Genomic DNA, 12,916 nt, shown 5'->3' with positions numbered 1-12,916 from the left:
TTCCTTCATCCTCTTCAACTTCTTTCTATATAGCCATCCTCTTGAATTCCAACCTCATGGTTGGAATTAGAAGGGACTTTAAAGATCATTTAACTGAAACCATTCTATGATTCCGTAAGTCTTCAAACTACTCTTTTTCAAACCAACATTTTTCCCTACAGGCATTATTTACATCATCTACCAACTCATCTCCATCCTTCTGCAGATACTGGGTGGTGCAGAGCTGATGACTTCGATGTTTCTTTAAACACTAATGAGGCAGAGTCCTGTGGGGTTTGCCAGATCCAAAGCGTCCCTCAGGACCAACAGCGTTTCATTCTGCGGCCTGCAAGCCAACAAGGCAAGCTCCAGGTGAAGTACGGGCACTGCCTGCAAAGATTCATGAAACAAACCTGACAGACTTGGTGGCCTGCAGGTTGCCATTCCCACTGCCCTGCAGATGAACAGGAAAGACCAAGGTGGGGTTCTAGCACAAAGAAAGCCTTTTATAAACACCTGAGGTCACCTGGGGCTGGTAGAGGCCGAGCGCTCGGCTGGCAGAAGATGGGCCTCAGGGAGAGCCCCGGTAGCAGAACCCCAAACGACAGCAGCCACGGAAGGCCACAAGGCCCCTCGCCATACGTACCGCTAGCCCTAGTGAAAAGCTACCCGAAAACACAGCCCAGAACAGCCTCCCTCCACCAAACGCCACCTGAGGCCCTTGGGTACGATGAATGCTGGCAGCCATTTGACCCAAGATGGCTTTAGCCTGTACTTTACAGAAATTCCACTTCACTACAAAAGACGTCACAAGTACCTCAAACAATGTGATGTTCTGGTGAACTTCAGTTGAAAATAAGCTGATAGTTGGTTATTTTCTTCAGAAAAAGCCAAATCCAGCTTTGTAACTGACTAAAAAAAATGCAAGACCTTACTGTACCAGCAGTTATTGCCCTCTGCTTCTGCCAGCCCTTCTCTCGAGCACTTACAGCAATGAACAGAAGCAAGCTGAAGAAAAGGCTTGCAATTAAAGCCAGCCTGCCTGTAAGGCTGGTGCTAACGCACCTGCTTCCAACAAATGCCCATTTCCCATCGGGAAAGACTCCCACATTTCAGATGTAAAGAGGTCAGCAATACCTTTATGGACATTTTATAATATCTATCTTCCAGCAGAATGAAAACAATCTAACTAGAAACAGCAGAGAGGTGGAGATAACCCAACCCTGGTGGTTCTCAGGAATGAAGTGTGACAGGCCCTGCCTGATTTCCCCCGACACGCTCTCAATATTACTGAACCTATACAACTTGAACCCCGAATGTTCCAGCTCATTGGAAGATTAAATTCAAAGAAACTGTGGATTAAAGATTTTGTAAAGTTATTTAAGTGTTTGTCAGCTGACGGCTTCAGCTAGCTACAGGGCCTTCCACGCCAGCCCAAAACTTGCAACTTCGCACACTGAAAGGGAGGAAAAGCAAAGCTGTTTTGTACTAACCAAGCACGATCTATTTGCAGTATCATACCTCCGGTCACCCATGAGAAACAGCACTTAACTGTACTCTTTCCACAAAGAAGCCTGTAAAGGCTTTGAGGTATTGCAATGACTCAGTCTTACAAGAGGCACTGAGGCCAAAAGGCCACTTCTCCCCCGGAGCTCGAGGCTGGGAACCAGGAACTGCAGCGATTCAGGCCGGGAGGAACCCCTGGAGGCCGGGAGGAACCCCTGGAGGCCGGGAGGAACCCCTGGAGGCCGGGAGGAACCCCTGGAGGCCGGGAGGAACCCCTGGAGGCCACAGGCCCAACCTCCAGCTCAAAGCAGGAGCACTCCAAGTGTCTCAGGGCTTCGTCCATCCCAGCTTTGAACACCTCCTGTACAGGGAAAAACCTTCCCTGGCCCTGCTCTAGTGGTTTACCACCCCACAGTGAAAATTTTTTCCTATCTAATCCAAATCTCCCACCCTGCAGTCTGTGCTCATCGCCTCTCAGTCTAGCACTGGGCTCCTCCACAAAGTCTGGCTCCATCATATGTAAGCTATCAGCAGAAGTGAACACACCAGAAACCAAACCACCACATTCTGAAAAGCAGCCTTGGATAAAATAGCTTTGAAATGTACTGCGGTACAAGCAGAGTGAGCTCCAGAAGCTTCCTGGTGTGGTTACCAACAACAAGAAGTTGCAAATACTTTAGACCAGTCTACAGAGATTTTTTTTTTGCAAGCTTTGTGTCACCTGACCCTCACGTTGTGAGATGCCACAGCAATCACCAGGCAAATTTAGATCTAAATCTGATCTTATGGAGTTGTGTAAAGCTTTATTTGGATGAATTAATACAGCAAACAAACCTAGCGTGCCAAACCTGCTGCCTGCTGCACCCTCGATGGGCCACTGAACCCAAGTCCTGCCAGCACCTCCTCCCCATAGGGGTCCCGCAGCACGGGGCAGGTGAGGGCTGATGCCAGCAGAACAGGCTGCCCCCAGGAGAGTTTACTGGCATGTTCCTTTTGCATTTAAGGAGCTGCATGGCTAGCTAGTGTCAGAACATCACAGAAGCACAAGTGTCCTCCTGAGGACGTTTTGCTGTAGCAGTGGGAACAGTCACTCCGTGAGCAGGCCTGAAAGGTCCTCCCAGGCACACGCTGTTCCCACCTCATTCACCCCTTTCCAGCCAAGCTCCTGACAGAGCAGAGGCAGGAAAGTACACTTTAAATAAGCTTTCTAGCTTCAGCACATTGCTTTCCACTTTTCCAGCTTCCTGCTGCCATGAGGAACCAAGGCAGGGAACAGGAGTAGAAGATACAAACCTCCTGGTCCTTGCTTTCCCTCTCAGGTACTGCCTCACAGGTACCTCTCAGCCCCCAGATCAGATCAGAGGACAAAAAAACAAACTAGATATGAGTTCACCAACATATCAAATGGCCTGGAGCCATTTTAAGAGCAATAATTTTAAGAGCAATACAGCAAAGGCTGTTCTGACCTGTGCAGATTTCCTTTGTCAGAAGCTGAGCTCTCTGTAACAGCTCATCAGTAGAAATAGCTCTTCAAAATATTGACAAGTTTAAGCTGTCAGTGTGCAGATCTTCACTGAAAGGAGGCAGGAAGCAGATGGCATAGCAATTTCTTTCCTTAGTATTTTGACTACGGACATGTATGTCCAGTGAGGCACTGGAGATCAAGAATGAAGACATCCCAAAATCTCTTTTGCACATGCCCATAACCCAAAGCTACTTCCCACCTCAAGTGATTTTCCCCAGGTGATGCAACTCTGATCTGGCAATTATTTGGAGTCTCCTCCTTGGAGGGCTGGGCACCCTGCTCACGTTGGCCCTGCTGGGGCGAGGGGGAGGGTGACACAGGGACACCCAGGGGTGCCCCCAGCGCCAGCCAGCCTAGGATTATTTGGACTGCCAAATAATTACCTGCTACCAAAAGCGAGGACATCACCTACCGCATGCAAAGCACAGCCCTCGTTGTGACCAGATGACCTCTGGAGGTCCCTTCCAGCCCCAGCTGTTCCGTGATCCCGAGCTCCGGAGGTGACCTGACAGAACAGAACCAGGCATCCCAAGGGTGCCTCTCCCGAGAGCAGGAGCGCTGGCTCAGAAGCAAATCCAAGCGCTCCGGGTTTCGGTTCTCCCAAGAGAACTTAGTTGGTTATATCATGCACTATACAGGCCACACTCTGTGCTTAGAACTGTGAATATAACTTACTGCGTAACTTGAAATAACTGGAATGTCTCTCTGGGCGTGCTTCCTCCAAGATATCACCACATGGACCATGAGAAGTTCTACCAAGATAATTCTGCGCATGAGCCAAGCATGTCTAAAAGGTGGGCAATTGCACATAAATGTTTCTCAACTAAACTTATGACAAGAACCAGACTGAGCTGATGGAAACGCTTCATTTCTTGAAAGCAAGTGTCCAAAGCCATTACGGAGTGTTTTGAAGGATTCAGACTACATTGACCATCCTCAGGACTTGTGAAAACGCTGGAGGACTTCAGAACCTACAGGGAAAATGAGTTACAAGACCTGCTTTTTGGGAGGTAAAATGATCAGTGTACTCGTACCCAAGATTTACACCCTCAGAGTGGACTTGCAGAGCAGCAGAGTTTTGTGCAGTTCCCTCCCAGGCAGGGGAAGCTCCCTCTCCAGAAGGGCCAGGCACAAGCTCCACGTGCAACAGCCCCAGCCAGCAGCAAGAGCAAGAGGCTGTCACGCTATCTGCCAGACACAGGATGCATGTCTCTTCCGCTGGTGGATAGTTTCAGTTTCACCATTTTTTTTTAAGATAATGAATTTTTTTCCCAATCGATTTTCTCCATAGGAGACTTTTTGCCTAGACTTTTACTGTGGGCTCACAACCGCTTTAAAAAGCAGCTTTCACAAGAGGTAAATCCAGCAGTTTTGACAGAAGCAGCTTCTACAGAGATTCCCTTCCCTGTTGAGATAATTTGTCCTCACACCCAGTTTAAGTGGGATCAAAAGGAACTTCACCCTTTCCAAAATTTAAAAGCCTTTAAAAAAAACCCTGCATCCTTCTGAAGTCCCCTCCCAGCCCTGCACTGTGCTGTGGGGTGTTTGTGCACGCACCCGTGTTCACTTCTTGGAGGAAGACTCTGCTAGAACCAAGCCACGAAGGAACGCCAGCCCTGAGAACCACGGAGCTCAGCTCCCCCAGCCCTGTGTTATCTCCTAGCTCCACAGCAGAAGATAAGGACATCGACAAAGCACTGGGGAACAGCTGTGAAATATTTTAGTGGCAAAGTGTTCTGCCAAGAACAAGGAGAGTCACTTCACTGGTCCTCAGCTGATGAGACTGAGACAAGAATATCCTACAGCAGTAAGCAGCCTCCCTCCTCCTACCACCAGCACGTTTCTGAGACTGGTCAATGAGAGAGCTGGTCATTTGCATCAAGTTCATCCTCTTCAGTTCTCCTCTTGCAAGAGAGTGACCAAGTAGAGGATCTTCCCCTGGTCAGGGGGATGCTCATTTCATAGCACACAGGCTACTGCAGAAATAATACAAACCTGGCACCGCTCTGAACTACGCAGAAGCTAAAAACCCGTGTTTACTTTAGATGAGGGTAATCAATATTCTCTTCCTCACTGGTTAGGAAGAAACACTGCTCACACTACCAGCCCACAGAGGACAAACTAACCACAGAAGTACAGCAGCCTTCTGATTTGCAGATAGCAAAACAGGAGAGAAATAACGGAAGCCAGTTAAGAACCCTTATGGAAGTCTGAAGTTACAGAGCTGGCAGCTCAGAGACCGAGCAGCTCCAGCCCTGCTCACAGAGCTTGCACCTCCTCAGGATGGAAGTCGCCTCCCCAGGGGTGCCCCGAGCTGGATGTGCAGAGCATCTTGCAGGGCGTTTGGAAGGAGAGATATGTCATCGAGCACCACCTGGAGGGCAGGAGAAACTCAAAACCATGCCAGTTACAACACGTTTATCTCTAGCCCAAACAGGACCTGTGAAAAGGAATTTGGCTTCTGTGCTTTTTTCCAAAATTGTTTCAGGACTTTGTTTGGGTTTCTTTGTATAAGAAACTCAAAAGAATATCCAAAAGCAGCAGCCAGAGCACCACGCTTGTAATTTCACTGAGATTAGATGAACTTCCCTGTTCGAAGACTAACTCATTAGCATTTAGGCAAAAGCATGGACTGGAGTTCACACCAGTATTTTTACACAGCCTCCTCTGTAAACTCCCCAAAATACAGAACATTCATGGCTATTGAGAGGAAAGTCTCAGAAAGATAGCCCCCAAAGATGCCAACTCTTTGGGTACTCTTACACTAATGGACCCAAGGAGATTAAAGAAACTCAGTGACAAGCTAACAATTTTTTAAACAACAGCTACTTATCTTCAAACAACCACGATTCTCTGTTGTTGCCTCTTGCTGCCCTTCTATCCTACGCATTCAGGTCTAGGGAACTTCTACACCTGGTGTTGCTGGGTTAGCACCATGATCCTGTGCATCTTCAAAGCCTTGTGTGAAAGCGTGTCACAGCAAGCTCAGACTCGTCCAAGCTACGCTGCCAGCACAGCGATAAGGCAACATAGGATGCTGGAAACCAAAGCCAGATGTGGTTACACTGCCAACTCATCAAGTACTTTTTTCACAAGTTCTATTTTTGCAGTTTGCAAGTAGTGACCTGTAGGAAAGGATCTCAAATGATTAAGACAGCCTGTCAAAATAGGCAAATAAAGAAAATCAGGATGACAGATCACACAAGAAAGATAGGTCTGGCTTTGGGATGCCTCAGGTCTCCAAAAGAGACATGTCGAGTACTGGCCCTGGGCTGACCTTTAAAATCACGATTTAAATTGCTTGAGTGCTATGATAAAATTAAAAATACAGGCAAGATCATCAGCCAGTATCACTCAAGGTATCTATGATCTATGTTCTTTCAGAAAAAGATCTTATAAAATATCTAGCCTCTTCCCAAAAAAACAGCCTTGTCCTGCAATAACAGAAGTCACTCTTCCCAGTTTCTCCACACTCAGGCCAATTGCCACCCTTTGTCCCTGCAATTCCAAATCCCCTACAAGAGGGCCAGCACTTCAAGTCCTCTGAACTATGCCAACCTGCCCTCAAGCTTCTTGCCAAGCAGCTGCACAACAGGAATCAAAGCAAGAGAGACCTGACCGGCTGCGTGACCAAACAAATGACTGCTGGGCGCTAGTGGGCTCCCCATTCTCTGCCTCATTTCAGAAAACCCATGGGAAAGTAACTTGTCTCTTCTAAAACTAATTTCCTACCTGGAATTTGAGGTTAAAAGACAGATGTATCTACAGATATAAGAAATAGATGTTGAAATAAAAAAGCATCGCAGTCAATACTGACATGGTTTAAGAGATTCTGGTTTGCATAGTTTGCTACCAAAAATTTGTTTTTCTTTAAATTAAAAGCAAATTGCACTGAGAAAATTTAAAAATTGAATGCCTTGGGTACACGTGAGCAGGAGAGCTTATGTCCTGCCTGCAAACTCACACACCATTTCTACCAACCTGGGAGTCTCGCAGCTGCTTGCTATCTCAAGACAACAGCACAGGGAAATTGCTGTAATCTGCTCTCGAAGGCTTTGCCATGGTTTCCTGCCAGAACTTCCACATGAAAGACTCAAGATCTGGTGAGCCACACATGCTCATCTGACAACTTTTACATCTTATCTAACATGCTTTTTCCTCTAAAAAAATGCTGATTTGTGTTAAGTCCGTCTGTCACAGGCTTTGACTTATCAGAAGCTCAATCCAGCCACCAATGGACAAACATTACTGTTATGAACTGGAGCTGAATTGCTTAAAAACTGATAACTTATGTCTCAACCTAAACAAAGCTTTCCTATGTCACTAACATTTAAGAGGAAAGACCACTGCATGGCATCTGAACATGGATGAATCAGAAGATGAGTAGCTGAACTGGAGAAGTCAAGTTTGGCATCTGACAGCTCCCACCAACATCTTTTGGTATTTGAGATACCGTGCAGTTTGCAGTCTCCTGATGCTCAGCAGCAGCTTTTAGAAAGGGAAAGAACTTACTATCAGCTCAGACGAAACCCCCAAGTCAACTGCCACTGCATGGCATGGCATTCCTGCCCTTCCTTTTTTGGGGGCCTTTCACTCCCAAATCTAGTCTTGCGAGCTAGACCGGATCTTTTGCACCACATCAGAGCTCCTGCCTAGGGCTCTCCCGAAAACAGCGTTCTGAATTGCTACAAGGGTTCATGACTTGTAAGTGCCTACTGCTTGCCGGACTCCGTGATCACCAATACAGACCACTGCCTTTCTGTCTTTGGCAGGGGGGTAACCATGCTGGTCAGCTCCTTCTGCTTGGGGAGGTGCCTTTTACAGATTAACAGCATTTGATTTGTTCGATATTGAAGCTGTCCTAAGGCTGGTAAGCCTCTGGTACAACTAAATGTGGTACTGCCCCAGAATGAAGTGCATTGTCAGGACAGGAATTGCATCCTGCTTTTGTCACATCACATCCTTAAGAGCAAAATAATAATTGGGATTCCTTACTTTAAAACAAGCTGACATTTCCAAAAAGCAAAATACTCTTATGTTGTCCACAACTTGAGCAGAAGATCTTGTTATCTACACTTGGGCCCTTCTGTATTTCCTGAGAAGCATCTGTATTGCTGTCTTAAGCTGGCAAGGGGCGTGGGGAAGATAATTAAGTCAAATTTAGGATGGTTAGGTCATTCCAAAATAGATGAGCTGGCATCCAATCCTCTTTTCTTTCCTTTTCCTTTGCTCTTAGAAAACAAATAAATACTTTCTACTTCACAGGAGCTCTGTATATCAGCAAATAAACCTGTCCATCTCAGGGAGATATATATGAGCAAGGACTCACAAGTTAAGCTATGGTAACAGCAGCAGCTCCACATTTGTCATCTGAACTACTTTTACAGCAGATCAGATCAGTAACACCTGAGTTGTGTACTGGGCAAAAAGGGGCACTCAAATGCGCAATACACTCCTTGTGCAGAACAGGAAGATCTCTAAAACAGAAAAGCATCATACTGCAGACGAATACTAAAAATAGCATGAGACAGTTTTGAAATAAATTGTAACTGAAGCTTGAAGCTGCCTTTTTTTTTTTTTTTTTTTTACTACCTGAATAGTTTCCAGTTTTGTTTTGGGTCATTTCCATTAAACTATTCACTTCTTTGTTTGTTTTTAAAGATAAATAAAAAGTAGTTAAATTTACCCATACAGTTATAACTGGAGTTTGAACCTGATCAGACCCTGTTCATGTCATACAAAAGCTGCAGACCAGAGGCGTGCAGCATATATTTGGAAATGAATGACCCTCATCTAGCTTTCTCAGTGAGAAGTATCAGTGACTTCGTTTTTTTTGTTTGTTTGTTTTAAATTGGGATCTGGACACCAATTCTAAAGACATTTAACATTTTAGTCCCAAAGATACACAGGAGTTATGGGTTAACAGTGAACTAAGTTGGAATCAAAGTGTTACCCTGTTTTACTGCTATGGATGCTTAACTTACCTGATTTCTTTAAGTCCTTCTTTCTGGATGACTTGAAGAATCTCTTTATGGCTCATAGGTGTATTAGGATACTTCTCCAGGACCTGGCAAAGTAAATTGAAAGTACATCACTCATTTGCATTTTCATGTTAGTGTTCCACTGCACAGAAAGCTACGTTTCATGATTTAGACATCTCCTAGGATACAACCAAAGAACTACTGAGGATCTCACAGCTGATAACCAGCCCTCTCATCTGAAAACCAAAGAGCAAAGAGACTCCAGAAGGCCGCCTAGAAGACTTACGTTAGTGCAATTCCCAAATTTTATTTGTAATGCACTGCCCCTAGATAACATTTCCTAAAGAGAACAACAGTCATGCTTTACAGTAACAGAGGAGCTTTTCCACCATCCCCTTCATTTGGGAGTTCTTCAGCAACCACTGAAGTACCACAGACACAGAACTTGCAAAAAAAACAGATCCTTCAAGCCTGCAGATATCTGAGGTACAAACAAAGCCAGACACAGCTAGCTGAGGCAGTGGAGAGCTACTGCATACAGCTACCCACCCCAGCAGACTGTTTGCATCAACAATCATGCTCTGAACTGGCACAGCTCCTGCTCACAGCCATGCAGATTTATCCAACACACCTAGGAGAAAATCTCTTCTTTGAAATAAAGCTGCAATTGGTATTATGCAATTACAGTCCCTAACAAGAGTCAGATTCTTAATGAAATTTTTTCACTTTTGGTATTTTTTTCAGTGGCTTGAACTTCTCTCATCCTAGTCGGAATGGGGGTACAAATGGGGCATCTGCAGAACTTCCACCAGTTAAGTCCATGTAAGACAGGAGGAGTCTGCACTACATCAGTTAACGTCAAAAAAGCCAGATCAAGCTGGGACAACTTTAATACTAATGATTGGCTTGATTTTAAGAAGTTTAAGGAAATTTGATGTCTAATACCGTTAGGGTTCTTCACAGACAATTCACACTTAAATTTCAGAAGTACGGGCTAAGAAAATATCTCCTGCATTAAAACTGTTAAATATATCCTCTCCTTTCCCAGCCCTCACCAAGCACACCCTAGCACCTGTGTGTCTTCCTCAGCTTTCAAGAGGAGCAAGAGGCAAAAGCGTAATTCACAACAGGGGACAGATGGATGCTTAAGACTGCCAAAGGAAGATGCATTATATTTGTGCTTAGTGAACAGTGAATGTAATGCAAGTTAATGCTATGCTTGACCAGAAAGTTACGTTATTATATTAAGAACAGAAAGGAAAAAAGTTTCCCAATTATAACCCTGCATGTCCATGGAAAGCTTAGAATACAACAGTTCTGTTGGATGGGACCTTCAAAGATCATCAAGTCCAGCTGCTGACCACCTCAGTACCTCTACATAGTTATTCCAGTTAGCTTGGCCCCACACCTTTCTTCCACAGGGCTTTTTGTTGTTGAGCTCAGCAGGGTGATCAGCCCAGACCCTGCCATGCCTGCCTGCAAACCACGATGGAGCACACCTGTGCTTTGAGAAGCTGCTGCTGATCAACCAGATGTCAGGAGGATTCTTGTAGGATCCCACACACCAGCTCCCTGAACAAGCCAGGGCCAGGCATTTTTATCCTTCTCCTCACTTCCTTCAGTTCCCATAGGATCTTAAAGCCTCATCTCATTGTCACCAAAACCAGAAGATGCCATGGACCTGCACATTCCCAGTCAGCTCTCAGTGCTGCTCTGCTAGCACTGACGGCTCCTCAGACCACTGTACGTGTTCTCCATCCAGACACCTGCAGGCAAAGGAAGCCCTTTTGCTGCTGAAAGGAATAAAAACTTCCAGTCTTCACCACTGCCCCAAGGAAGGCAGCTTTTTATTCACTGAACAGCACAGGGCTTGGGCTGTTCCCAGCCCCACGGGATGGCTGGGGGCACCCCTGGGCACCCGCCCGGCCCAGCAGTGCTGCCTGAGGGGCAGGGGGAGCCGCCGGGGCTCCAGGCTGGGCCCGGGGCCTCTGGGCCCGGCCCTGGGCACCGCCGAGCAGAGCCCGGCTCCGGCCTCTCCGCACCTCCCCGCGGGTCCTGACGGCCATGGGGGAGCTCCCCCGGAGCCTCCTCTGCTCCAGGCCGAGCAGCCCCAGCTCTCGCAGCCTCTCCTCACAGCACGGGGGCTCCGGGCCCGGCAGCACCCTGGGGGCCCCGGCCTGGGCTCTCCCCGCTGGGCCAGCTGCTGGCTCAGCCGGGGCTGCTAGGCGAGAGTAGACGCGTGTGGTATTTCGGTTTGGTGATGCTAAAAGGTCCTGGTGTCAAGGTGAACTCTTTGTGTATTACCCCAAAGTACAGCAGTAAGAGCTCAGGAAGACAGATTAGCAATAAAACTTTAATGAGAAGAGCCTGAGCAGGAAAGGAGGGCCACTTTTTTTCCTTCTTGCCCACAGTTCTCCACCCCCAAGAACAAGCAGCAGGATTTGAGCTGCCAGCTTCCCCTCCCCAGCTCACACGCACTAATTCTGAGCAGAAAGGCCAGAAGAGCAGGGAGCACAGCAGCAGGACTGCCACACGGCAGCGAGGATCATGCACTGTTGATCTTGCAAAGTTCAATAGCTCCACGTGGTTAACTGCACAATTCCAGCACAGCACAGGTTTTATGGACTTAAATCATCTGGGATTCTGCTCAGAGATTCCATGGAAGCCTTATCTGTCATTATACTTGAGAGATAGTTTTATCTGCCAGATCACAGTGCAAATTCCAAGCCATTTTCCACTGGGAGGATGCACAAGAGCATTCTTCATCTGAGGGCACGCCCCAGGTGGCCGAGTACACAACCGGGGCACCTGGCTGGAGCCACTGGTGGGGTGCCACAGGGCTGGGTACAGCAAAACTGATCAGTAGGGCCTGTGCTCAAACCCACGAGAAGAGTGCATTAAGTCCCAGTTAACCATTGATGTTGACTTCAAAATAATGCCGGCCTCACCACACAAGGTGCCTGCTGCTGGTAGAAAAGGAGGGCCCACAAAAGCCAGGCCACTCCCTGACTCGACACAGGATGCTCAACAGGAGGATGAGAATCTTTACTTTGCATCTCTCCCCTCCCCACATACACCAGTGAGGACATTAAATCGCATGAAATTAAAGCGACTAGCAAGCTAGCTCGAGGCCCAAGGTGCCATTTTAGTTGCTTAAAAAAAAGTCACAAAACCCAGGCCTCCTCTGCTGAGACAAACAGTCCTCAGAAACCCAAATGTTTTTGGATAACCATGTCTAAGTAAAGAAAGAAGATTTCAACACATTAGGAAAGGAGGAGACACCAAACAAGTTATTGTGGTGCTGCTGCAGTGCAGGATGTGCAGGGAAAGGAGCTGCAGAACCGCTCTGCAGAGGCTATCGCGAGCACTGACCAACGCGTGCCAAAGAGTGGCAAACACACAGATGTTAATGCCAAGTCAACGCTTTCAGGAGCCTCACTCAGAAGCAGCTGGGAGAATACTTTGGGGAAAAAATTGGGGGAAAAATCACAATTGCCTCTTTTTGTTAAGAATGTTACGTGGCTTTTTTTTTTTTTTTAATGCTAAGCCAGTCTTGAATGACTGCTTTCTGCAGGCAGTTTCTACAGAAGCTGGGGTCCATGTAACCAACTACATGGCAAGAATCAGAAGATCTCAGAGTTTCACTTAAGATAAATGGAAGCACGGGGAGGATGGAGACAAGGATGCAAGAGCAAGTCAGAGGAGAGAAGTATTCAAAAAGCTTCGCATTCTTGTGTTGCCTTCACTATGAGAACATAAAGCAAGTTGCAGTCAGAAAAGCACGAACTGGAAGTTTTAGGGATTTTAGTCTCTCTCAGTGGTTACCTGTGACTGACACGTAAGGCACAACACAGGAGGAGACTCCTCAGAATCACTGCTCCTACGCCACAGAACCAGCACTGAAAGCCCTTTCATCACCTGAAAG

General features: G+C 46.7%; 1 protein-coding gene across 2 annotated transcripts in view; it reads right to left on the bottom strand.

Annotated features, from left to right (window-relative positions):
- Positions 1-12,916, bottom strand: part of ASXL2 (ASXL transcriptional regulator 2) — a 115,283-nt gene that overhangs the window by 80,185 nt on the left and 22,182 nt on the right. For both annotated transcript variants that reach the window (XM_080584181.1, XM_080584182.1), the window contains exon 2: positions 8,995-9,077. In XM_080584181.1, the coding sequence (XP_080440307.1) occupies positions 8,995-9,077 (83 nt within the window). The remainder of the gene's footprint in view (positions 1-8,994; positions 9,078-12,916) is intronic.

This window comes from Anser brachyrhynchus, assembly GCF_964034855.1.
Source record: "Anser brachyrhynchus genome assembly, chromosome: 3".
Classification (NCBI taxonomy): domain Eukaryota; kingdom Metazoa; phylum Chordata; class Aves; order Anseriformes; family Anatidae; genus Anser; species Anser brachyrhynchus.
This window is presented reverse-complemented; position numbering and strand designations above follow the sequence as displayed.